The sequence below is a fragment of the Sander vitreus genome, chromosome 20 (assembly GCF_031162955.1).
Source record: "Sander vitreus isolate 19-12246 chromosome 20, sanVit1, whole genome shotgun sequence".
Lineage (NCBI taxonomy): Eukaryota > Metazoa > Chordata > Actinopteri > Perciformes > Percidae > Sander > Sander vitreus.
Window position 1 is genome coordinate 28765948 of NC_135874.1, and position 27463 is coordinate 28793410.

The 27463-nt window shown below is 43.8% G+C and overlaps 3 protein-coding genes, 1 long non-coding RNA gene and 1 other non-coding gene across 5 annotated transcripts in view; 4 read left to right on the top strand and 1 right to left on the bottom strand.

Annotated features, from left to right (window-relative positions):
* The window catches only part of LOC144535726 (dehydrogenase/reductase SDR family member 13-like), a 9533-nt gene extending 1986 nt beyond the window's left edge, over nt 1–7547 (bottom strand). Inside the window, exons 1-4 of the mRNA XM_078278332.1 lie at nt 7243–7547; nt 3365–3483; nt 2957–3080; nt 1–59 (exon numbers count right to left, since the gene is read on the bottom strand). The exon at nt 1–59 is cut by the window's left edge and continues 268 nt beyond it. Coding sequence (XP_078134458.1) covers nt 1–59; nt 2957–3080; nt 3365–3483; nt 7243–7372 — 432 coding nt within the window. The 5' untranslated portion in view covers nt 7373–7547. The remainder of the gene's footprint in view (nt 60–2956; nt 3081–3364; nt 3484–7242) is intronic.
* LOC144535727 (uncharacterized) lies at nt 3037–9417 on the top strand. The gene is made up of 4 exons (XR_013503688.1): nt 3037–3105; nt 9119–9139; nt 9233–9247; nt 9340–9417. It is a non-coding gene; the product is annotated as an uncharacterized LOC144535727 (long non-coding RNA).
* Nucleotides 9418–10547: 1130 nt separating this feature from the next.
* Nucleotides 10548–12182, top strand: LOC144535662 (uncharacterized). The gene is made up of 5 exons (XM_078278212.1): nt 10548–10646; nt 10762–10781; nt 11153–11442; nt 11558–12007; nt 12092–12182. The coding sequence occupies exons 3-5, from the start codon at nt 11314–11316 to the stop codon at nt 12101–12103; spliced, it is 591 nt and encodes a 196-aa protein (XP_078134338.1). The 5' UTR covers nt 10548–10646; nt 10762–10781; nt 11153–11313; the 3' UTR covers nt 12104–12182.
* On the top strand, nt 12098–14289 carry LOC144535660 (uncharacterized). The gene is made up of 3 exons (XM_078278211.1): nt 12098–12416; nt 12520–12765; nt 12964–14289. The coding sequence occupies exons 1-3, from the start codon at nt 12198–12200 to the stop codon at nt 13582–13584; spliced, it is 1086 nt and encodes a 361-aa protein (XP_078134337.1). The 5' UTR covers nt 12098–12197; the 3' UTR covers nt 13585–14289.
* Nucleotides 14290–20668: 6379 nt separating this feature from the next.
* LOC144535782 (U6 spliceosomal RNA) lies at nt 20669–20774 on the top strand. Its single transcript, XR_013503697.1, has one exon. It is a non-coding gene; the product is annotated as a U6 spliceosomal RNA (small nuclear RNA).
* The last annotated feature ends 6689 nt before the right edge of the window (nt 20775–27463 follow it).

Consider the following 27463-nt stretch of genomic DNA (forward strand, 5'->3'; position numbering starts at 1 on the left):
GTGGTTCACGCCGAAGATCATCCCGAAACCGTCCTCCGTCTTACCGCCGTTCATCAGACCTGAAGACACAAACATCTCAGTTACACTTCAAACTACAAGCTGCAGCTGAACAGATTTGATGGAGCCTCCAAGTCAGATGTTATTTTAATCTGAGTGGTCCAGGAAGTGTTAGCCTAGCTTAGCACACATCTTAAGCCTAGCTTAGCACACTTCTTTAGCCTAGTTTAGCACACTTCTTTAGCCTATCTTAGCACACTTCTTAAGCCTATCTTAGCACACTTCTTAAGCCTATCTTAGCACACTTCTTAAGCCTAGCTTAGCACACTTCTTAAGCCTATTTTAGCACACTTCTTAAGCCTATCTTAGCACACTTCTTAAGCCTAGCTTAGCACACTTCTTAAGCCTAGCTTAGCACACTTCTTAAGCCTAGCTTAGCACACTTCTTAAGCCTAGTTTAGCACACATCTTAAGCCTATCTTAGCACACTTCTTAAGCCTAGTTTAGCACACATTTTAAGCCTAGTTTAGCACACATCTTAAGCCTATCTTAGCACACTTCTTAAGCCTAGCTTAGCACACATCTTAAGCCTATCTTAGCACACTTCTTAAGCCTAGCTTAGCACACTTCTTAAGCCTAGCTTAGCACACTTCTTAAGCCTAGCTTAGCACACTTCTTAAGCCTAGCTTAGCACAAAGACTAAAGTAAAGTAAGACATCTTCCTTTATTTCTATAAACTGACTAACAACAGACATGTCAGACTAAATAAACTGTATTTTATATTAGAGAACAAACAGATGTTTAAAACAAATCCCACATCAAAATAACTCAAACTAAGAAGACAGAGAATAGAAGATGGATACCTGGCCCAGACAGATATTTAGAAATGATATTCTGGTTCAGGTCGGGCTCGGTCACATCAGCGTGATAAGGCATTGAACATTTTAAATGTACAACAGCTGATTATTGTAGGTGCTGTGTTAACGTGAGCTTGTTGCCCCGTGTGAGCTGATGACCTCATCTGTTGACATTTCCGAAAGCCTTCCTCCAGCTGTTTAATGAAAGCTTCCACACAAACAAACGGACATGTGTCGTTAGTCTGAGAGTTGGGCTCGGACAGAAATATCTTAAAGGTCCCATGGCATGAATAATTCACTATATCAGGTTTTTTAACATTAATATGAGTCCCCCCAGCCTGCCTATGGCCCCCCAGTGGCTAGAAATGGTGATAGGTGTAAACCGAGCCCTGGGTATCCTGCTCTGCCTTTGAGAAAATGAAAGCTCAGATGGGCCAATCAGGAATCTTCCCTTTATGACGTCATAAGGGGAAAGGTTACCTCCCCTTTCTCTGCTTTGCCCGCCCAGAGAATTTGGCCCCCCCATGAGAGAGACAGAGAGACATCATGGCTTTCAAACAAGCAAAGTGGCAGCTGGTCAAGGCCACACCCCCACCCTCCACCTTGCCCCCCCCCTCTCCTCCTCAATAGCATTTAAAGCTACAGACACAGAAATGGCACATCCTAAGGAAAGCTCATTGTGGGACTGGCTCTATAAAAGAGACTTCAGATACAGTATTAGGGGACCACTAAGGCCTATATAAAAGAGACTTCAGATACAGTATTAGGGGACCACTAAGGTCTATATAAAGAGACTTCAGATACAGTATTAGGGGACCACTAAGGCCTATATAAAAGAGACTTCAGATACAGTATTAGGGGACCACTAAGGTCTATATAAAAGAGACTTCAGATACAGTATTAGGGGGACCACTAAGGTCTATATAAAAGAGACTTCAGATACAGTATTAGGGGACCACTAAGGTCTATATAAAAGAGACTTCAGATACAGTATTAGGGGACCACTAAGGTCTATATAAAAGAGACTTCAGATACAGTATTAGGGGGACCACTAAGGTCTATATAAAAGAGACTTCAGATACAGTATTAGGGGACCACTAAGGCCTATATAAAAGAGACTTCAGATACAGTATTAGGGGACCACTAAGGTCTATATAAAGAGACTTCAGATACAGTATTAGGGGACCACTAAGGTCTATATAAAGAGACTTCAGATACAGTATTAGGGGACCACTAAGGTCTATATAAAAGCATCCAAAGAGCACCATGTCGTGGGACCTTTAATGCCTGTAGGACGCGGGCTGGGATCAGACAGAAAAATGTGGCCCGATGCGGACTCTAATAGAGACATCTGAAGTCAAACAAGTGAAATCTAAAGTAGGTTACGCTCTAGCACGTTTAGAAACTGCATCCAGATTTTTGGGGTAATGGTCGTCTGGTTAACACCAGTTTTTAGCAGTGACTGTCCTTCCTTTGCTGTACCTGAAGTTGCTGCATTCTGGCTGCTGTCTGTAGATTCCTTCATGCTCAGCTCGTATTCTTCCAGATGTTTCATACCAGATGTTGTAACAGCGGTGATGTTGTGTATTGTTTAGGGTCCTCGCCACCACCAGACTAATCAGCATTGCAGATTGAACATGTAGCTGGACTTGAATGGCCTTCTTTTGACTGAAAGTACTGCCAAACAACACTTTTTCTGCTCACCAGTTCCATTTCCACTTCCTCTCAGCCTGCTGCATTGAAGCTCCACCTACGTAAACACCTTCCTGTAATCAACGGTGGCGTCATTACGGCGACCAGCGTAGCGCGGAGAGTGTAAGCGTAGTGTTCAGCAGAAACCCAACCCCGTCAACAAGCCCAATATTCAGCTGGATCCTGGATTCAGTGCATCCCTGCACATTTATAATGATTTTTATGTGATTCATCATGCAGCATTCGTTACAGCCCACATCCTAAGCATAGCTTAACACAAAGACTAAAGAAAAATGGACATCAGGGGACATTAGAAATAAAGGACTTTCTGTAATAACAGTTCAAATCTTTATTTTAAAAAGAGAGGCTGAGTTAGACACCCTTGTTTTAATATGTGACTATTTGTTTACCGGCGTTGTTGATGAGCAGATCCAGCCTGGACTCGGAGCGGAGGAAGTTGTCAGCGAAAGAGCGAACCGACTTCAGACTGGCCAGGTCCAGCTGCATGAAGATCACCTGGCTGTTCCCCGTCTCCTGAACACAACAACAACATGCACAGGTTAGAAAACACAACCAAACACTTACAGCAAATACTGTGTTCCATTGGTACTCGGAAGTCGCATACAGGTATTATCACTCCTGTCTTATTTATGTCTCACTAAATCAGCCGTACACACAGTGCTGTCTGTAGTCTGATCCATGGTCCTGCAGAGCTTTCACCGTAGCCGACGTAAGTGGCCTGACGTTAATACTGCGTTGGTGTCTTTAAGAGAATAGCAGGACCGGCATGTGTGTGTCTGCTGAATCTTTGTCTTTACCTGGATGATTTCCTGGGCAGCGGCCTCGGCTCGCTGTCTGTCCCTGCAGGCCAGGATCACCCTCGCCCCCCTCCTGGCCAAATCCATCGCTGTGGTCTTACCGATGCCGGTGTTTGCTCCTGGAGAGGGAGGACAGAGTATCAGAGAGGACAGTTTTAACAGCCGTTAACAGATGGAAATGTCCGTCTACTAGTTTGGTTCAGACAGAGATATCTCAACAACTATTGGATGGATCTCAATGACATTTTTAATAGACATTCAGAGACTTTCCTTCCCCAAAAACGCCCACATAGGTCGTTTTTTCCAGCATCATTCTGACCTATATTGAGGTTTCTAGTGGCGGCGCCGTCTAGTGGCCGTAGTAGTTCTGACGGGAGCAGAGCAGGAAGTAAGGTGAGGAAGAATAAAGGAAGTTACACACCAACGGACAGAGTCCAAAACTAATCTCCCTTCAGGGACAATAACATTTATCTTATTTTATCATTAGGGAACACCATTCTGTAAAAGATTAAGAAACTTATGTCCATATTTTAAGATACATTAATCTACTACTGTGCAGGAAAGGGACACCTTGAGAACAGTATGTGTGACACACCAATCAAAGTCCACTTTCTAGCTTTTCTTAAGGTTATTTTTCACACAAAAACAGTTGTTTTGGCTCTCAAAGAAGCCGCAGTTGTTGGAACATTTCCATCTGATGTTAAGTTATCTAAAGTGCCTGATGGCTGTAAATGGTCTGGAGCCCAGTTAGTGACACTCCACCCAAAACACGTCTATTTAGTATCACACAGTGACTTTCCTTCAGGCTAAAAGCAGAGAGAACATGCTCATAAACAGACAGGGTTCTTATTCAGACTTTTACATTCATTACTTGACCGTGGAAACAACAGCTGACGTGTTTAAGCTTTTGACAGAATCACAGGATCTTCCTCATGAACTTTGTGAAAGTGAGGTTGTGTTAACCATCCTGTTGACCCTCTATGAGAGAAATATGGGTTTCTTTTTAACCAAATTACCCAAAACGTTAAGTACAATTGCAAGTACTTGATCACTACTTTATATAATTAAAACTTTGAGATACACGTCTGTAATTATCCATCAACATACTGTACCTTCCTCTTATATATTAGTAAAAATAATTCATCATTTCAAAAGAAATGAAATCGTCAGAAAATATGTCAAAAATATGAAGAAAAAAAGCCAGAAGGACAACAAGTGGTCAACTCGGAAGACAACACAAGGTTTAATACACTGATATTTCTGAGAGTGTACAGTTCACACATTAGGAATGAGCTTTTAAGGTCAAATAATAGATATAGAATAATAAAGTCCAACATTTGGACTCAGGGCTCCTCTAAGGGCGTTTTCACATCTACCTCATTTGGTCTGGACTTTCTGACTTTTCAGTTTGATAGTTGATTGGTCAGTAGGAGAGCAGCAGTCAGTAGGAGAGCAGCAGTCAGTAGAGGAGAGCAGCAGTCAGTAGAGGAGAGCAGCAGTCAGTAGAGGAGAGCAGCAGTCAGTAGGAGAGAGCAGCAGTCAGTAGAGGAGAGCAGCAGTCAGTAGAGGAGAGCAGCAGTCAGTAGAGGAGAGCAGCAGTCAGTAGGAGAGAGCAGCAGTCAGTAGAGGAGAGCAGCAGTCAGTAGAGGAGAGCAGCAGTCAGTAGGAGAGAGCAGCAGTCAGTAGAGGAGAGCAGCAGTCAGTAGGAGAGAGCAGCAGTCAGTAGAGGAGAGCAGCAGTCAGTAGGAGAGAGCAGCAGTCAGTAGAGGAGAACAGCAGTCAGTAGGAGAGCAGCAGTCAGTAGGAGAGAACAGCAGTCAGTAGGGAGAGAGCAGCAGTCAGTAGGGGAGAGCAGCAGTCAGTAGAGGGAGAGCAGCAGTCAGTAGGAGAGAGCAGCAGTCAGTAGGAGAGAGCAGCAGTCAGTAGGAGAGAGCAGCAGTCAGTAGGAGAGAGCAGCAGTCAGTAGAGGAGAGCAGCAGTCAGTAGGAGAGAGCAGCAGTCAGTAGGAGAGAGCAGCAGTCAGTAGGGGAGAGCAGCAGTCAGTAGGGAGAGAGCAGCAGTCAGTAGGAGAGAGCAGCAGTCAGTAGGGAGAGAGCAGCAGTCAGTAGGAGAGAGCAGCAGTCAGTAGGAGAGAGCAGCAGTCAGTAGGAGAGAGCAGCAGTCAGTAGGAGAGAGCAGCAGTCAGTAGGAGAGAGCAGCAGTCAGTAGGAGAGAGCAGCAGTCAGTAGGAGAGAGCAGCAGTCAGTAGGGAGAGAGCAGCAGTCAGTAGGGAGAGCAGCAGTCAGTAGGAGAGAGCAGCAGTCAGTAGGAGAGAGCAGCAGTCAGTAGGAGAGAGCAGCAGTCAGTAGGAGAGAGCAGCAGTCAGTAGAGGGAGAGCAGCAGTCAGTAGGAGAGAGCAGCAGTCAGTAGGAGAGAGCAGCAGTCAGTAGGAGAGAGCAGCAGTCAGTAGGGGAGAGCAGCAGTCAGTAGGGGAGAGCAGCAGTCAGTAGGAGAGAGCAGCAGTCAGTAGGAGAGAGCAGCAGTCAGTAGGAGAGAGCAGCAGTCAGTAGGAGAGAGCAGCAGTCAGTAGGAGGAGAGCAGCAGTCAGTAGGAGAGAGCAGCAGTCAGTAGGAGAGAGCAGCAGTCAGTAGGGGAGAGCAGCAGTCAGTAGGAGAGAGCAGCAGTCAGTAGGAGAGAGCAGCAGTCAGTAGGAGAGAGCAGCAGTCAGTAGGAGAGAGCAGCAGTCAGTAGGAGAGAGCAGCAGTCAGTAGGAGAGAGCAGCAGTCAGTAGGAGAGAGCAGCAGTCAGTAGGGGAGAGCAGCAGTCAGTAGGAGAGAGCAGCAGTCAGTAGGGGAGAGCAGCAGTCAGTAGAGAGAGAGCAGCAGTCAGTAGGAGAGAGCAGCAGTCAGTAGGAGAGAGCAGCAGTCAGTAGGGGAGAGCAGCAGTCAGTAGGAGAGAGCAGCAGTCAGTAGGAGAGAGCAGCAGTCAGTAGGGAGAGAGCAGCAGTCAGTAGGAGAGAGCAGCAGTCAGTAGGAGAGAGCAGCAGTCAGTAGGAGAGAGCAGCAGTCAGTAGGAGAGAGCAGCAGTCAGTAGGAGAGAGCAGCAGTCAGTAGGAGAGAGTAGCAGTCAGTAGAGGAGAGCAGCAGTCAGTAGGAGAGAGCAGCAGTCAGTAGAGGAGAGCAGCAGTCAGTAGGAGAGAGTAGCAGTCAGTAGAGGAGAGCAGCAGTCAGTAGAGGAGAGCAGCAGTCAGTAGGAGAGAGCAGCAGTCAGTAGAGGAGAGCAGCAGTCAGTAGGAGAGAGCAGCAGTCAGTAGAGGAGAGCAGCAGTCAGTAGGAGAGAGCAGCAGTCAGTAGAGGAGAGCAGCAGTCAGTAGGAGAGAGCAGCAGTCAGTAGGAGAGAGCAGCAGTCAGTTTAGTGTGCTTGCATAACTGCAGTGTGAAACCAAAAGTTAGCGGATCAAATGTAGAGATGTAACAGAAACATCAACCTTTTGTTCCGACCTTGGTTCGGACTGTCATGTGTGAAAACGCCTTAAAGACAGAGCCACGTCATACGTTTAGTGGTTCAAATTCCTTGTAGATTATAATCTGGGACTTTGGTGGCCGAGGGGAGAGTTCATCTCTTGTTGTTTATTCTGTGAGACAATTGGTCATATTTTCCATTTTTAAATGGTTTTAACAAGTTCTCACAAGCTCTAACTCTAAGCTAAATCCCTCAGGCATTTCAGAATAAGTGTCCTCTGATTAAAATGTCTCCTGACTGTGTAGAAACACGTCTTTCCACATATAAAGCGAGTTTTTCTCCGCCATCAGTTCCGTTTCAGCTGTTTTGTGCATATTTGTAATAGTTTCAGTCAGTTTTAAGAGTGTAATCATCTGCTCTGCAGAAAGTGAACTCACCAGTGACGATGGCGGTTTTCCCGTGTAGCTTTACAGCACTTTTACATCTGGGCAGCTTGAGAAAAGTCATGTGGAGAAGAAAATAGCCTCCGACTAGCAGGGCAGCGAACAGCAGCAGCTCCAGTATCATCCTGACTGCAGACACACACACGTTCACACACTTAGTGAAGGAAGTGAAGGAAGTGTGTGAAGTGATCAGATCCTCCCGCCGGCTGAGAGGTTCCTCCGCGGAGGCACTTTGACCCACCCAGAACCTCCCGTGTACGAAACAAGAAGCTGTGTGTGTGTGTGTGTGTGTGTGTGTGTGTGTGTGTGTGTGTGTGTGTGTGTGTGTGTGTGTGTGTGTGTGTGTGTGTGTGTGTGTGTGTGTGTGGACACTTTAGCTTATGCAACAGTTTATCAGCAGCTCCGCACCCTTTCCCCCCTTTGGCAGACCTCTTTCTTCTCTGAACTGTTTCTGCGATCAGGTTTCCTTCAGATTCTTGCACCAAAACTCTTCCACTTTACAGGAGAAAAAAAAGCCAAAGCCTTCCTCCGTCTTTCCAGCGTTAATCAGACCTGGAGACAGAAACGCAGAGAGTTATTTTATGTGTTGAAAGTTTTCTGAAATGTTCTGTTTAGATAGGCAAATGAGGCGTAATCTAACACTAACTTTTGGTGAATTTAGGAGACATCTACAGACAAAGTGTAGTCAAATACAGTCTTGTAAAAGGTACTTGAAAGCAATACTTGAGTAAAAGTACAAGTATGTTACCAGAAACAGACTTTGGTAGAAGATAAAGTCACCTATTAACATATTACCTGAGTAAGCTACTCTACAGCACTGTGGAGAAGCCTTCAAGACATCACCAGCTATAGACAGGGGGGGTCAGCTTCTCCCCAGAACGCGTAGCTCCTACGGCGCCATTCTGATGCTAACAAGCCATCACCCCGTTAGCATCCCGTTAGCATCCCATTGACTGCCATTCATTTTGACGTCACTTTGACAGAGAATAACTTTACATCTTTTTTTTTTGCGCTGGGTGAGCTTCTTCTCTGTTTCAAGTGTTTCAAGATGTTCCAAGTTTTCAACCAATCGGAGAACCGTGCGCCTTGTTCCAAGTTCAAGGTCTCGCCCAATCACACGAGACCCGCTTTTTGCTCCCGACCTCATCCAATCAGATGCTCTATTTGTTTCAAGTGAAACATTCTCATCCTCCATCTTGGATTCTCGCTTAGCGAGCCCCGTCATTCATTCGTATGTTACGGACCCGACAGCCGAGTAAGTAAACTGTTGTTAATATTTGTATTAAATATGAGTGCAAAACACTGTAGAAACTCGTATCGCCGTCTGACATTAGTCACGCCGACATAACGCGGTGTTTTTACGGTCCTTTGGGAATGTCTGAGTGTTGTTGACAGTACAGACAGTAGCTTGCTACAGTGGCGATGATGTTTAGCTAGCCGGCGGCGGGACCCGACAGTGACACTCGAGTAGACACTTTTTGACAGTAGTCACACCGAGTTAACGCGGTGTTTTTACGGTCCTTTTGGGGAATATCTGAGTGTTGTTAGCAAGAGTGTTGACAGTACAGTATTAAGTCCAGTTAGCGAACTCATATTTCTGTCTGACATTAGTCACACCGAGTTAACGCGGTGTTTTTACGGTCCTTTTGGGGAGTGTTGTTAGCCACAGTGTTATAGACCATTACCTGGGTCAGCATGTTAGCTAGCCGCTAAGTGTATGCTGCCTAATTTTTATTTTTTATAGATATTTGATGTCGTAATATCTGTGATAATGTCATGAAACTGCTCCGATAAAAAAGGAATAAAGAATAAAATAGTGCAAGTGTAAATATAGGGATGACTGTGTGCTGTGTTATCCTCTGTGTTATAGATTCAGACAGCCATCTCTACTGTAAGTACCACATGCCATGCTGCTCTTAAATATAATAGTGCAAGTGTAAATATAGTGATGAGTGTGTGCTAACTGTTATCCTATGTGTTATAGATCTTCATCTTTACTGTAAGTACCTCTTCTCAGTCATTTTCTATTTATTTCTTTTTATGTTGAAATATCTACTGCAGTATTCTGCTAATGTTCATTTATTTATGTAGATGGAGAATCCTACTTTCAGAAGGGCCCCTAATGGGACCCTTCTGCTGAAGGCTTCGGCCGAGGCCCAAGCCCTTGCCCCTACAGGGCCAAGAAGCCAGAGGAGGTGGATGCGGAGGCCTGGGCCCACGTCAACTCCGAGGGTGGCGACACCGCAAACGCCACCCTCATCCTGAGCCGGTGGAAGGTCCAGTTTGGGAAATACCAGGGGAGGACCTTCCACTGGCTGCTGGAGAATGACGTGGGCTACAGCGTCAACCTGGTGGCCTCCCACCAGAAGGAGCGAGAGAGGACAGGGTCTCAGTCCCCGCTGATGGCCAACAAGGTGGAGTACTTCAGTCTGACTCATACAAAGCAATTAAAAGAGGGATGATCTGATGACAATTTTAACCTCCCTTGGTGAATTTACAGGATGCTTTCACCCGCTACTCCTCGGCGTACCCTGACTTTTCAGAAGCAGTCAGGTTCCACCGGGCGTTCGAGGAGGCGCGGGTGAAGTCCCTCCAGCCCGGGCAGGAGGGACAAGCACTTGTTGGCTTCGGGGACTTTAAATTTGAGACCCTGCAGAGCCTGTACGAGTCTGAGGACTCCAAAAAGATCCGGTAAGTTGTTAAAACATTATTAATTCCATTATAAATGTAGCTGCTGTACTGAGCACCGGTGTGAAGAATTTATGTGAAAAATTCTGATTTGTGCAGATTTCATCAACTACCTCCGGAGGAAGGCGCCAGCTCCCGGCACGCAGATGGAGAACGCCGTCCAATATGTCAGGAACAGAGACAGACAGAGAGCTAGGGCTGCTGCTGCGTCCACCACAACTGCTGCTGCTGCTGCATCCACCACCAGCAGCAGCAGCACCACCACCACCACCACCACCACCACCACCACCAGCAGCCGCCAAGCCTCTGTCTCGGCCGCAAGCCAAAGAGCCAGGAGTGCCTCACAGTAAGTGTTTCACTGTAAAGCTGTCCGTTTGATGTACCTGGATGTGTTTGTAATGTTGTCTCATTATAAATGTTGTTGTGTTTTTGTTATAGGCCTCTTGGTTCTGCGCTTGCGGCCTTTGTCTCTGGGCGGCGTTCTCTGTCTGCGGTGGAAATGCAGGCTAAATTACCTGTATTTCCAGGTAAGTCCAAAATACAAAGTTAAACATTTATACTATTGTATTCCCTGCGATCACTTTATAATGTTCTGGTCTGTGTGATTACAGCCTCTTCCTTCCGGCCCTTCAGACCAGCTCTTCCCTCCACTTCCACCGAGGAGCCCTCGGATGAAGAGCTGGTCAAGGCGGTAGTTGACTTGGAGAAGTGTAAGTAAACAGTCAAGTGATAGTTTACAATTTGGCAAATAGTTTATGACGATGAAACTTGAATTCACTGTTAACCGTTGTATTTATTTTTGCTTATAACTGTTTCCATAATCAGAGGAGGAGAGGAAACGACAGGTAGGTTTGTGTTAAATCGGGTTATGTGGTGTCATTTCAAATCACTAACCAACATGCTGGCCAATCAATCATAACATCCCTAATCATTGTATGTGTAGAGTAACATTTTCTTCTTCATCCTTTAGAGACCTGTGTAATCTGTCTGCTGTCTGCATCACTCACTCAACCTTTGTAATCTGTTTTCATCAGTTTGTCTCATCCCCGCTTTCTCAGCTTCAGTAGTAGTTTTTGTATGCAGCTTGGCTGAATGTGGGCCTGAATTTGTTTTTGCAAAGAATATATAGTATATGCAATGTACTGTCTATACATTTGAAGATTAACACAACAATCTCATTCATTCGTGTTACTGAAACATTTTATTTCTCTTAAAGCCTCAGACGTACAGGCCCCTCTCTCGCTCCTGCAGCATCCACCTCCTCCCCCCTCAGCAGCACAGAAGGGGGCTGGTGTCTCTGCCGTGGACGAGCCCACGGATGAGGAGCTGCTGGAGGCCACGCAGGACCAGGACCAGCCCCTGCAACCTCCAGCAGCCATGGAGATGACGGCAGAGACACCAGCTCCCGCGCCACATCCCGGAGCTGCCAGTCCCGCGCCACCTGGAGTGCAGGAGTTGACGGAGCCAGCCGTCCTCCCTCCCCCGCCTTCTGCTGGCAGTTCTGAGGTACATATACATGTCTGTCAAAACATATCGGGCCTCTCTGCTGCCCTCACACATACAGTGTTTTTCCTTTTTAGATATTAAAGTGTCCTGTGTGTTTGTGTTGTCATCTCTCCAGCTGCTGCCTGCGTCCTGGCGGGCAGCTCTCACTGCAGAGCAGCAGCAGTGGATCGGCCGGGTGCTGTTTACCAGGAACAGCAAGGGGAGGTCCCAGCTCATCAAGGAGCTGAACGTATGGTGGTACCCTCCCCAGACCCGGCCGATCTACACCCAGCCTCCCGCTTCCCCCGACCCCTTCTTTGCATGTCGGCTGTTCCTGTGGATGCCACACAGGATCTGGCAACTGCAGCTGACATGCCCCCAGCCTTTGTGCACCGGTACCATGACAAAGGCTGGGCTGTACAGGACCATCCGGAGGGTCCTGGACATCGACGGCTGGTATCTCATGGCCACTGAGTACCTAGAGTGCCGTCGGTGTAAGAAGAAAGGTCGGAGGGTGGTCACAGGGCATCATCAGGCAGCTGTCCCCCACCTACAGCTGCCAATTCCCAGCTGTACTTACGTACAAGTAAGAAATATCAGTGTATGTTTATATACTATGATGTATATACTGTATGTTTTGCTGTATATGATGTTTGTTTTGTTTCTGCAGGCTGTCCTGTGACCTGAGGGTGGTCGCACAGCTGAGGTCTCGCACTCTGGGCAACAGTGCTTCTCGGCTGTGCAACACCCTGCGGGAGGCGCACTCGGATGCCTGGATGCGGAGAGCTATCGCGTACCTCGGCGTGTGCGAGCAGTTCCTGGCCTTGTGCACGGTGAGGGGGCAGTTCCCACCACCACCCCAGATGCCCCCTCTCCCCTCCGCCGTCTGGCTGTTAACTGTGTACAGCCATGACATCCTGACGCGGCTGGAGGAGTACAAGGCCAGGATCACGTCCACCTTGGGATCCATCCTTAAGATGGATTCCACTAAGAAGGTAAGTGAAGTTTGTGACAGTTTAATATTTTCATAGAGCTGCTTGTACAGCACAGCTGTGTGTTCATGGACTCGCAATAACATGTAGAATCTCTCTCCTTAAGGTGACGAAAAAGCTCGCAGGTACCGCTGAAGACACGGCCGCCTGGGTTACCAACGTAGGTAACGAGCACGGGCAGGTCCTCATCAGTGTCCTCACCTGCTCTGAGGGCACCGAGGGCCTGTCCCCCATGGCGGCCGGGTTGATGAGGCGGTACCGACTCGCCGGGGTACAACCCCCCCAGCTGATCTACGTGGATCGTGACTGCTGCAGCCGAGACGGCGTGTCGAAGACAGCTGCCTTGTTTCAGGTGTGAAACTGACACTGTTAATAGTATTGTTAATAATAGTTTTTATTATCTCACATTATATGATGGAGTATTATGTATACTTTTGAGGATCATTATAACGTCATGAACACTGTATTTACAATGTATGTATATATACACACACACACACGTATGTAAAGATTATAAAAATGAAACCACATGATGTTTCTTCTGTCACAGGACTGGGGACAGCTCGTGGTGAGACTGGACATCTGGCACCTGATGCGGCGCTTCGCGTCAGGTGTCACCACAGAGACCCACGAGCTGTACGCCCCCTTCATGAGGCAGCTGTCTCACTGCATCTTCGAGGTGGACTCGGGAGATGCCCGCCGTCTCACTGAGGCTAAGCGGTCACAGCTGGAGGGGGGGCAGCACGGGATGGTTGGCCTGACTGACGCCGAGGTCGCCAGGAGGATCACCAGGGAGGAGTGGAGGCAAAATATTTCCCTGAGGAGACAGAAAAGGAAATCAAATAAATCACAGCCCCGGCCCCCCAGGGTCTCTGGCCATGTTCCTCTTCATCTCCGCAGTCCACTCCTCCACAGATTTCCCCCCGGCAGTTGCACAGTACTCCACGCCTCCCACACGTGTGTGGCCAGTTTCGAGCCTTTTGGGCTGGCCACACAATCTGCAGGTGTACTACAATATCTGGCGGCGGGGTTTGCTCCCGGGTGGCGGCCCCTGTCCTGCAGCGGCAGCCTCGGCCGCCTTCCTCTTCCTGTACGCTGTTGTCCTGGACATAGTCAGTTGTCCAGGAAGAGGAGGAGGACCCAGGAGCAGTGGTGGAGGAGTGGGCTGTAGGCCTCCAGATGAGGGTCCTGGATGCTCCCCATCTGGAGGAAGAGGAGGGGGAGGAGGGGGCAGTCCTCTTGTTGAGGGGCCGGGCTGCTCCTCGGGGATGTTGTAGTCAAAGGGCTGTCCTTGTCCCACCTGGACAAAGGACAGCCCTTTTGCTGGAGGCAGAGGCTCCCCAGCCAGTGCTGCCACAGGCACGATGCCAGTTGCCTGCAGCAGCACAGCCTGGTCCCCGTTTCTGGCGCCGAGAGAACCTGGAAGACAAACATTCTGCTTTTAGACTCTTGAGCTTTCATCAAAAGATAAATGACAGTACAGATTACAGCACATCAACACAGCTTCATGTTAAACTTACCACTTAGACAGGGTCCTCTGGCTCAGCTCAGAGCTGGATGTCTGTCTGAGCCATCAACCTCGGGCTGGCCAGCACTGCCGCTCTGATAGCCACGTAGTCTGAGAGGACCAGGGACCACCTAGACCTCTTGACCCCCACAGACCGCGTGGGGCCCTTCTGAAAGTAGGATTCTCCATCTACATAAATAAATGAACATTAGCAGAATACTGCAGTAGATATTTCAACATAAAAAGAAATAAATAGAAAATGATTGAGAAGAGGTACTTACAGTAAAGATGAAGATGTCTGAATCTATAACAGTTAGCACACACTCATCCCTATATTTAAACTGCACTATTATTTAAGAACAGCGTGGCGTGGGTGGGTGGGTGTGGGGGTGTGTGTATGTGGGGGGTGTGTGTATGTGGGGGTGTATGTGGGGGTGTGTGTGGGAGGTGTATGTGCACATACACAGTGTGTGTGGGTGTGATGTGGGTGTTTGTGGGGGTGTGGGTGTAGGGTGTGTGTGGGGTGTGTGTAGCATGTGTGGGGTGTGTGTGTGAGGTGTGTGTGGGGAGTGGGTGTATGTGGGGGGTGTGTGGGGGTGTGTGTGGGTGTGTGTGTGGGTGTGTGTATGTGGGGTGTGTGTGTGGATGTGGGTGTGTGTATGTGGGAGTGTGTGTGTAGGTGTATGGGGTGGGTGTGTGTATGGGGTGTGTGTGTGTAGGTGTATGTGGGGTGTGTGTGTGGGGAGTGTTTGTGGGGTGTGTGTGTATGGGGGTGTGTGTGGGGTGGGTGTACGTGGGGGTGGGAGTGTGGGGTGTGTGTGGATGTGTGTGTGGGGTGTGTGTGTGGGAGGGTGTGTGTAGGTGTATGTGTGTGTGTGTGTAGGTGGGTGTTTGTGGGTGTGTGTATGTGGGGGTGTGTGTGTGGTGTGTGTGTGGGGTGTGTGTGGGGGTGGGTGTGTGTGTGGGTGTGTGTGGGGATGTGTGTATGTGGGGTGTGTGTGTAGGTGTACGTGGGGTGTGTGTGACTTGTCGACATATAATACTGTCTTTTTCGAACATACAATAAAATTACTTTTTTCGACATACTATACTGTGGATTTTTCTCAACATACAATAATATGACTTTTTTAAAACATACAATAGTCTTTTGTCAAAATACTATGACTTTTTTTCGACACAGTATGACTTTGACATACTATATATTTTTTGACATGCTATACCGTCTCTTTCGACATACTATGACTTTTTTTTAAACACAATAGTCTTGTCAAAATACTATGACTTTGACACTTACTATGAGTTTTTTCTACATACTATTTTTCAACATAGTATACTGTCTTTTTTCGACATAGTATGACTTTTTGACATACTATACCTTTTTACGACATACTATATATTTTTTGACATGCTATACTGTCTCTTTCGACAAACTATACTATGTCTTTTTTTCGACATACTATACTATGACTTTTGTCGACATACAATACTGTATTTTCGACATACTGTCTTTTTTTCGACATACAATACTGTCTTTTTTTCGACATACTACATTATGCCTTTTCTTTACATACAATACTAGGTCTTTTTTCAACATACTATACAGTCTTCTTTTCAACATACAATTTTTCGACATAGTATACTGTCTTTTTTTTCGACATACTATACTATGTACTTTTTCCAACATACTATATATTTGACATGCTATACTGTCTCTTTCGACATACTATGACTTTTCTCGACAGACAATACTCTTTTTTTCAACATACTATACTATGACTTTTTTCTACATACTATACTTTCTTTTCTCGACATGCAATAATATGACTTTTTTAAACATAATACTGTCTTTTGTCGAAATACTATGACTTCTTTTCGACATACTATACGGTCTTTTTTCGACATAGTATGACTTGTCGACATACAATACTGTCTTTTTTCAACATACAATTTTTCGACATACTATACTATGGATTTTTTCAACATACAATAGTCTTTTGTCAAAATACTATGACTTTTTTTCGACATACAATACTGTCTTTTTTTCTACATACTATACTATCTCTTTTCTCGTCATACTATCTTTTTTCGACATACTATAAGCTGTCTTTTTTTCGACATACTATACTATGTCTTTTTTCAACATACAATACTATCCCTTTTTTCTACATAATATACTATGTACTTTTTCAGACATACAATACTATCCCTTTTTTCCGACATACTATACTATGTCTTTTTTTCAACATACTATACTATGACTTTTGTCGACATACTATACGGTCTTTTTTTCCAACATACAATACTGTCTTTTTTCGACATAGTATGCCTTTTTCCGACATACTATACTATGTACTTTTTCCGACATACTATACTATGTACTTTTTTCCGACATACTATACTATGTACTTTTTTTCCGACATACTATACTATGTACTTTTTCCGACATACTATATATTTTTTGACATACAATACCTTGTCTTTTTTCCAACATACTATAATATGACTTTTTTCGACATACAATACTGTATTTTCTCGACATGCAATAATATGACTTTTTTGAAACATAATACTGTCTTTTGTCGAAATACTATACTATGACTTCTTTTCGACATACTATACTGTCTTTTTTCGACATACAATTTTTCGACATACTATACTGTCTTTTTTTTCGACATACTATACTATCTTTTTTCGACATACTATACGGTTTTTATTCGACATACTATACTGTCTTTTTTCAACATATATACTATGACTTTTGTCGACATACTATACTATGACTTAAACGCAAAATACTGTGTCGAAATACTATACTACGACTTTTGACATACAATACTGTCTTTTTTCAACATACTATACTATGTCTTTTTTCTACATACTATACTATGTACTTTTTCTGACATACTATACTTTTCGACATACTATACTGTCCATTTTCAACATAAAATAGTGTCTTTTTCGACATACAATAATATGACTTTTTTTTCAACATGCAATAGTCTTTTGTCAAAATACTATGACTTTTTTCGACATACTTTACTATGACTTTTTTTCGACATACTATGACTTTTGTCGACATACTATGACTGTCTTTTTTCGACATACAATACTGTGTATTTTCAACATACTATGACTTTTTACGACATACAATACTGTCTCTTTTTCTACATACTATACTCTTTTTTCGTCATACTATACTGTCTTTTTCGACATACTATGCCTTTTTTCGACATACAATACGGTTTTTATTCGAAATACTGTCTTTTTTTCCCAACATATATACACTATGACTTTTGTCGACATACTATACTGACTTTTTCCGACATACTATGTCTTTTTTTTCAACATACTATGTCTTTTTTCAACATACTATGTCTTTTTTCAAAATACTATGTCTTTTTTCAACATACAATACTATGACTTTTTTCGACATACCATACTGTCTTTTTTTCGACATACTATACTATCTCTTTTTCGTCATACTATACCGTCTTCGACATGCAATAATATGACTTTTTTTCAACATACTATACGGTCTTTTTTCGACATATAATACTGTCTTTTTTTCGACATACTATATTATGCCTTTTCTTTCGACATACAATACTAGGTCTTTTTTCGACATACAATACTCTTTTTTCGACATAGTATGACTTTTTTCAACATATATACTATGACTTTTTTCGACATACAATTTTTCGACAGAGTATACTGTCTTTTCTCGACATACTATATCTTTTTTTCGACACACTTTACTATGACTTTTTTTAAAGGTAAAATACTGTCTTTTGTCGACATACAATAGATCTTTTTTCGCCATACTATACTATCCCTTTTTTCTACATACTATACTATGTACTTTTTCCGACATACTATACTTTTTTTGACATACTATACTGTCTTGTTTTCAACATACTATACTTTTTTCTACATACTATACTATCTTTTTTCTACATACTATACTATCTTTTCGACATGCAATAATATGACTTTTTTGAAACATAATACTGTCTTTTGTCGAAATACTATACTACGACTTTGTTTCGACATGCTATATTATGCCTTTTCTTTAAATACAATACTAGGTCTTTTTTCGACATAGTATGACTTTTTTTGACATACTACACTGACTTTTTTCGACATACTATGGATTTTTTTCAACATAGTATACTGTCTTTTTTTCGACATACTATATTATGCCTTTTCTTTACATACAATACTAGGTCTTTTTTCAACATACTATACGGTCTCCTTTTCGACATACTATCTTTTTTCTACATACTATACTGTCTTTTCTCGACATGCAATAATATGACTTTTTTTCAACATACTATACTGTCTTCTTTTCGACATAGTATGACTTTTTTCGACATACAATACTGTGACTTTTTTCGACATACAATTTTTTCGACAGAGTATACTGTCTTTTTCGGTCAAACTATACTATGGATTTTTTCAACATACAATAGTCTTTTTTCGACACTATATTTTTTTCGACATGCCATACTATCTTTTTTTTCGACATACTGTCTTATGCCTTTTCTTTACATACTATGACTTTTTTCGACATACAATTTTTCGACAGAGTATACTGACTTTTTTCAACATACAATAATGACTTTTAAACATACAATAGTCTTTTGTCAAAATACTATGACTTTTGTCGACATCGTATACTGTCTTTTCTTCAACATACAATAGTCTTTTCGACATAGTATGTCTTTTTTTTGACATACTATACTATGGATTTTTTCAACATACAATACTATGACTTGTTGACATGAAATGCTACCCTATCACTTGTTGACATATATTGTCTTTTCACTTTTTGACGTACTATACTATGACTTTAACATAAAATACCATGACTTTTTTTTTCGAAATACAATAGTCTTTTTTGTCCTACAATACTATGTCTTTTTCCACTTTTTGTCGACCTACTATACTAGGACTTTTTCGACTTTATACTACATTTGTCACACCGGCACTGGGCTCTCCCTCAGCCACGCCCACTACACAGTCTCATCTCAATCAGCATCATCGTTCACTATCCCCAGCCTATTAGCACTCCTCACCTGTTGCCTGTTTGAACTCGTTATCTCATCTACAAGAACCCTGTCCATGGCTCAGTTGTCTGGTCTCATCACTACAGGACTCCACATGTCATATGGACTCTCCCATTTTTGCTGCTGTGCTAGATCTTCCTGTGTTTATCTCCTGGCCTTTGTACTTTTAAGTTTATTAGTACTATTTTGACTTGAAGTCTCCAGAGTTTTTCTGTATTTTTGAATTGAAGTTCCCAGAGTTTTTTCCCTGTATTTTTGGGTGGAAGTTTCCAGAGTTTTTCTGTAATTTTTACTTTTTGTACCCTGTCCAAGACCTCCATTAAAGATATTCGGATGGTATTCTGTGTCCTGAGTCTGAGACAATATTATGACTTTTTGACATACTACACTATGACTTTTTTCAACATACAATACTGTCTTTGACGTACAATACTATGTACTTTTTTTTGACATACTATACCTCTCGTCTGTCAGTTTTTTATATATATTAGTTGTTAGACATTACAACAATGCACATCAAGTACACAAATATGAATAAGTTGCTGTGACTAATGTTACATATTCTGTGTGTTTTCTCCATGTTCTGCAGTCAGACCACAGCAACAGCAGCGCCCCTCTCTCCACACGGTCTTAGACTGACATCTGGTGGTGAGTTTATGCAACTGCATTGGATTTTTTTTATTTTTTAGTAGTTTTTAAATGTTATTTTAGGAAATCTGAGCTTTTCTACCGTCATAATAGTCAATGCCACACATTTACTAACCTAGAGATAGATAGATGTTGTTTTTTTGTTTTTTTTTTAAACGTAAACAGGAAAGAGGAAGCAGGAAGGAACGACAATGTTTACAACAGTAATAAATTAAATATATTTCAATGGTTTTGAAAATACAGAACAGTTTATCCACTTGAACTTATCCGGTTTCCCCTCCTGAGCACACACACAGTGAACCGTCTCTCAGGCTCAATTTAACAGCAGAAACAAGCTTTAGGAATCCACAATGTATTCGGCTACCGGAAGAAAGCTGTTGCTTCTGCTGTGAAAGCGTGTTGCAGCCTGTGTGTTTCCGTGTCTCTCCCCCTTTGTTAGTTACAAAGCCTAAATTCCTCCCCCTCCCCCGTCTCTCACACAGACTCAGACACACAGCTTCTGTTTACAGGCTTGTTTCGTGCACGCTACCGGAAGAAAGCTGTTACTTCTGCTGTGAGAGCGTGTTGCAGCCTATGTGTCTCCTTGTCTCTCTCTTTGTTAGTTGCACCGCCTAAAGTCTTCCCCCACCCCCGTCCTCTCTGTCCCAGCCGGGGGTTTCTGAGGGGGGGGTCAAAGTGCCTCCAGTGAGCCGGGGGGGGGGGGAGGGGATGTGTGTGAGTACGTCTTTTGTTCTCTTGCCTTCAGCACACCAATCCTGGCTCTCTGACGTAGGCTACTTTGCATGGTTTTCCCATCAGTCCCTGTGAGTTACTCAGTAGGCACACGGGACAAAGTATGTCAGATATGGGTCACATCTGCTATTTTTGGGTAACTAAACACCCAGATGTCACAGCACCCATACCTCTGCTTACTGTTGCTATATATCCAGATACAGCCAGGGTTTGCTCCCCTTTACTGCCTGTTTCCTCCAACCGTGGGAGAGTTCCTCCGGCTCCAGAGGCCTATATATACCCCTCCAGACCTTGGTGCTAGTGTGATAGTTCGCTATCACATATACTAAAATTGGAACGATACAGAGAAGATTAGCATGGCCCCTGCGCAAGGATGACACGCAAATTCGTGAAGCGTTCCTCATTTTTATTTATTTGTTATCGATTATGAGTTTAAATGAGTTTCTGAAGCTTTATTGGGCAGAATAGCACCTCTGTGGCCATTTGGCGCTCCTGCAACGCAGCAGAGTGGGAGCCTCTTAAACCATGTTCAAAACTCTACGTCTCTTATTGTCTCTTGAAAAACAACAAAACCTACTGGAATTTAGACTTTTTGTCAGGACAATTGCAAGGCTTGGACCCAAAATGCAGAGTTGAGGAATTTATTGAACAAAAACTTAGAACAAAAAGTGTCCAGAGGTAGGCAGGCACACACAAACAATCCAAAAGACAAAGGCAAGGAAGCAGGACAATACACTAGACACTGAACCCATAGTATAGTACGTCGGGAAAAAAGACCTACTATAATATGTTGAAAAAAGTGGGAAAGACAGTATAGTGTGTGTGTGGGGGAGGGTGTGTGTGTGTGTGTGTGAGAATGGGGGGTGGCGTCGCTGCAACCTCCACTCAAACGTTTTTATAACTTTAAAGCATTAAATCTTCTACATATGATTCCACTAAGCCCACACACAGAGCATAAGATGATTCATAAAGTTAAAGAAGATTAAATACAGCGGAAACATCGCTGCTGGTGTCTGGAATCGAGAGTGCATCCATACCTCGTCCCTTTAGCCACTGTGGGGATTTTTTGCCCAAAACTTTTTTTTTCTTAAATCCCCAAGAATTCAAGGAAATGGACCGTCCGCTGTTCGCCTCACAATGTTGACGTTTCTGGCCAAATCGCAACGGAAAGTCACTAAACTGTTTTTCATTTCCACACTTGTATTGCGGCCTTGCTTTCTCCTGAGGGTCCTACATGCATGTGGTTTTTTTAATATATATATTGAATCTAAACTTGGGTCCCATAGGCCACGCCCACTTTGACCAATCAGTACCCCACTGTAGGCGTGGCCTCAAAATTTCATAAAAATCCGATGAGCCGTTCATGAGATATAAACTTTTTGTACTTGTGGCGCCAAATTGGTTGGCGAGCCTCAGAGGGTCATGACAAACAATCTGAAGTTTCGCGATGATAGCATTTATTTTGGCCGAGATATGGCGAAGTTCGTGATTTTGTAGCTAGCTACGCAAATTTGATCGTGCGTAATTTGCGCAATTTTCATCCAATAAAAATTCTTTCGATAATTTTGTCAGTCTGGAGATGGTAGATGTCCAGTTTCGCACGATCTAGGAGGAGTTCGAAAAAGTAGGTTTACGATAAATCGTGATTTTTTTGCGCATAAAAGTCTAGGCAGAAATGGGCGTGGCCTATATCAGGAGATTCAGCTGAATTCAGGGAAAGCGTGGACGTGTATTTTTTTATGCGGGATGCATGGTTCGGGAGTTATAAGGCCAAATGCGTTTTTTTCTGCCATAGCGCCACCTAGTGGTGCAAGTGGCTGAATTTTTGTCTCCGAGGTCCTTGCGGCAGCCCCCACCATGTACGGTTTAGGCTGTAGCATCTGTTTTATCAACGGAAAAATAATTAAAGCTGCAAGCAGCGATGGACGGGCCCTCGCGCCTGTGCACGTGTGGGGGTTACTGGCGGACGCCGCTTCTTGCGACCTTGCATTTGCGTGGCACTCAGACACCGCAAATCATCACCAATGAAAACAGAACTCCCTGCTGAGTTCAACGATACCTCACACAAGACTGTACGTCATATAGTTCATTAGCTGTGAAAAGGGGCGTGGCTAAAGCATAGGGGCGGGCCAAACCATGACCAATGAAAACAGAACTCCCTGCTGAGTTCAATGACACCTCAACACAAGACTGTACGTCATATAGTTCATTAGCTGTGAAAAGGGGCGTGGCTAAAGCATAGGGGCGGGCCAAACCATGACCAATGAAAACAGAACTCTCTGCTGAGTTCAATGACACCCAACACAAGACTCTACCTTAAAGGTTCAAATGTTATGATAGGGGCGTGGCCTGAGTAAGTGGGCGTGGTTATAGTATAGGGGGCGGCTCAGTATCACATGTAGATCACACAAGTTTCATGTAAATCGGATGTTTGTCATATAAGGCAGACTTCCTGTTGCCAGCGGGGGGCGCTATGACGAAAAGTCAATATTGGCCTGTAGATGTCCTCAGACCTGGACTGTTGTTGATTGTCATATCTGCTTGAAATTTCCCACAATGTACACGGTAGTTACAGCCATTTTCTCGTTCGTCGCTAAATGCTCAAAATGGCCGCCACGCCCACACCGTTTGACGAAAAGTTTTTCTTTTAACAACTTTTCATCTTTAAGGTGTTGAGATGGTTCAGACCAAATTAGAAGTCCATCGGATGAAATCTCTAGGAGGAGTTGGTTAAAGTGTAACACCTTGACTTTTAGGCCTACTTCCTGTTGCCACTAGGGGGCGCTATGACTTTAAGTCAATACCGGCCTTTATTTGTCCTCAGAGTCTTACGAGTCCTGAAGAGTTTCGAGCCAATTGGACGACGTACACTCACATTCCACCCACTTACTGTTTCGATGGCGAAACGCACAAAATGGCCGCCCCGCCACGGCCACGCCCTACGACGAAAAGTTTCTCTTTTAACATCATTTCATCTTTAACGTCTTAAGATGGCACCGACCGAATTAGAAGTCGATCGGATGAAATATATCGCCAAAAATTCTGAAACCAGTTAGGGGCGCTATAGAGCAACCGTACCAGTCCCAAGACTAAGGTGACTTCAGATGGAGGAGTTTACTGTTGTGCACATGGCTGCCATCCTAACGTCCTCAAACAAGTGATGAAGATTTCTGCACGAAAACCAAGATTTTGGAAATGTTTCAACTTTGTAATTTGAGAGTTCAAGGTGAGAACCATGTTCCCTCAAAAGTTGGTATATTAACGTATTACTTTCATCCATTTTAAAGAGCCCATATTATGAAAAAAAAAAAAAACACTTTCTGGGATTTGGGGGAGTTATTGTGTCTCTGATGCTTCCAGACACACAGTTTGAAAAACAACCCTCCATGCTGTTCTGAGGGAGATACTATATTTCTGAATGTGTCCTGTCTTCAGTCTCCGGGTCAGCTGGTCAACATCTGCACGGCTTGTGACGTCAAACAGAAACAAGCTGGCTAACTGCAACCGTTAGCTCGTAGCGTTAGCATGCTAACGCTAGCATGCTACCTCGTTCTCAATAGCAAAGCACTGCTACAACACACACCAGTTCACCATCATCTACTAAAGAACTACTTCCATGTGCGCCCTCATTTAGAAGAAGTCTCCCAGCTAATCCTGCCTTGTAACTGACTGAAGGTGGAGAAACAGCCTCTTTTACTGTCTCTGGAGCTAGCTAGCTGACATGAGCTACATCTGAGCTACTGAGCATGTGCGAGAGCAATCAAAGATAGTACAGAAGATGAAGGAAAGAGGTCTCACTCTGTAGCTGAAACAGAGACCAGCTGAAAAGAGGATCTGCAGCAGTGAGAGAGAGCTGTGCAGTACAACAACAATATGGTGTTTTTTGAAAATTAAACCATGTAAACCTATTCTGGTACGACCTTAAAATACAGTTATGAACCTGAAAATGAGCAGAATATGGGCGCTTTAAGGCACACGTTAGGGGGCGCTATGGAGCCCCCTAGCGATGCACGAGCCCAATCACTACAGAACTTTGCAATTTTCACCAGTTGCGACATGTTTTTGTGAGTAGTCGTGCTTTCTAACCCCCTCAAAAGTGCGACGAAGGACTCGAAAAATAATAATCCTTACAAAACCAATAGGTTCCTTTGCACTTTCAGTGCAAGGCACCATTGGGGCCTTGCACTTTCGTGCTCGGGCCCTAATAATAATAATAATAATAATAATAATAATCCTTAGGATTACAATAGGGTTCCACAGCCCTGCTGTGCGAACGGCGTAGCTTTGCTACCGCCGGTTCTTCCAGACTCGGGCTTGGACCCCTTATAAAATGCAATGCAGTTGCATAAACTCACCACCAGATGTCAGTCTAAGACCGTGTGGAGAGAGGGGCGCTGCTGTTGCTGTGGTCTGACTGCAGAACATGGAGAAAACACACAGAATATGTAACATTAGACACAGCAACTTATTTATATTTGTGTCCTTGATGTGCATTGCTGTAATGTTTAAAAGTAACTAATCCACGAAACATCCCATTTTATTTTATACGGGAAAATCCCTAAACCGTATTCCATTAACAAAATCTCACATTTTATATTTGTTTTGCTTTTTCATAAATAATTCTCACCTCGCCAAAAACAAAATAGGCATGTTATATAATCGGGAGGTTAGGCTAAGAAATTCGGCAAACAACCAACACACCAAAGAGTTTTTATTTTGGCTAGATTGAATATTTTATCCGTACAACCTTCTACTATACACAACGGTAGCCGGTGAAAGAGATACACTGTAAAACACACTTTTTTTAAACAGGGTTTGGCAGAGAAAACAAAGTTAATCTCACAGTATTCGGTCCTATTTAAAGTTTAGCTTGTGTCCTCAGAGTGCATTGTTGTAATGGTTAACGATAATTAATCCACGAAACATGACATTGTTTTTAATGCGGGGAAATCGCCAACCCGTATTCCATTAATTCAACCTCACAATATATATGTATTTAGCTTTTTCGTAAGAATACTCCCCTCCACAAACATGAGTGAGGATTTAATTATTTCGGTAGTTTAGTCTAGATACTTCGGCATACAACGAACACACCAATGAGCTCTTATTTAACTGCATTATAACTTTAAAACTGCGTTTTTACCGCTGTTAAGCTACAAGGATACACCGCGGAGGGATATGCCTACTGAGCTACAGACCTGTCGGCTAATATTAACCTTACTTTTACAGTCTATAGTTTAAAACTCATGTCAGAAGTTGTAATTTTACGTAAATAAACTGAATATTTGATTACTCATTTATCGTTTTACCGTATATACTGGAGTTGTCATCAAACCTACTGTCCTGCAAAGCGTGAAACCTCGTTTCAACTAGGACTCCTTGATCGCATGGTGATTGCTGAATGTCGGCTATCACCCCTTGCACCTGGTAGTCATTGCGCCTGATAGTCAGCCAATCACAGGGCCCCGACAATAAAAATGTCAATCATCATTAAGGTTGGTCGGTAGCCTAATATGCACAGCCTATCATCCCAAAAACTGAATACAGATAGTTACAGTGGGTCCAGAAGTCTCAGACCACGTTTAAAATCTATAATATTTACACATAAACCTGGAAATAACCAGAAAGTTTCAGGATTCAGAAACATTTACAAACAGAAGTTAAGATTCGGCATTATTTCTAGGTCAGTAAATGTGTGTTATTGCCAGATTTTCAAAATAAAACGGGGACCAGTGATGTAGTTTACGTTATACGCCATATATCCACTGAGAAATCTCCAGGATTTCCATATACCCACCTAAAAATGGGCTATGATACGCAACAACAACGTTTTGTGACAGAACATTTTCTTCAGATATTTGTATTCACACATACAGGGTCGAGTAATGTGACAGCAAACTAAACTAACACTGCAGAACATGCATGTGAAAGCCCCCTTACTGCTTTATATTCCATTATATATGTTGGATGTCATCTGTGTTTTCCTTCTCATAGGATAAATAAAGGTATTCCCACCATAAATTGGTGCATACAAGTGTATCACAATGCAGGAAATGAAGTCTTTGAAGCTCAAAATAAGCCTGGGGCCTTTTGCACAAAAGTAGAATGAAGAAATCCAGGATAACTGAGAAAGCCCAGCTTGACTTAGTGTGGTCCGCTCATCGCGGCTTAATCGGTTGCACGTTTGCCGAGCCAGGAGGAGAAGGTGAAGCTATGTCAGGATGAGAAGGTGAAGCTGTGTCAGGATGAGAAGGTGAAGCTATGTCAGTCAGGATGAGAAGGTGAAGCTATGTCAGTCAGGATGAGAAGGTGAAGCTATGTCAGGATGAGAAGGTGAAGCTATGTCAGCCAGGAGGAGAAGGTGAAGCTACGTCAGGATGAGAAGGTGAAGCTATGTCAGTCAGGAGGAGAAGGTGAAGCTATGCCAGGATGAGAAGGTGAAGCTATGTCAGGAGGAGAAGGTGAAGCTATGTCAGTCAGGATGAGAAGGTGAAGCTATGTCAGCCAGGATGAGAAGGTGAAGCTATGCCAGGATGAGAAGGTGAAGCTATGTCAGCCAGGATGAGAAGGTGAAGCTATGTCAGGATGAGAAGGTGAAGCTACGTCAGGAGGAGAAGGTGAAGCTGTGTCAGGAGGAGAAGGTGAAGCTATGTCAGGATGAGAAGGTGAAGCTGTGTCAGGATGAGAAGGTGAAGCTGTGTCAGGATGAGAAGGTGAAGCTGTGTCAGGATGAGAAGGTGAAGCTATGTCAGTCAGGATGAGAAGGTGAAGCTATGTCAGGATGAGAAGGTGAAGCTATGTCAGGATGAAAAGGTGACGCTATGTCAGGATGAAAAGGTGACGCTATGTCAGGATGAGAAGGTGAAGCTACGTCAGGATGAGAAGGTGAAGCTATGTCAGGATGAGAAGGTGAAGCTATGTCAGGAGGAGAAGGTGAAGCTACGTCAGGATGAGAAGGTGAAGCTACGTCAGGATGAGAAGGTGAAGCTATGTCAGCCAGGAGGAGAAGGTGAAGCTATGTCAGCCAGGATGAGAAGGTGAAGCTGTGTCAGGAGGAGAAGGTGAAGCTGTGTCAGCCAGGTGTAGATAGCTGAGAT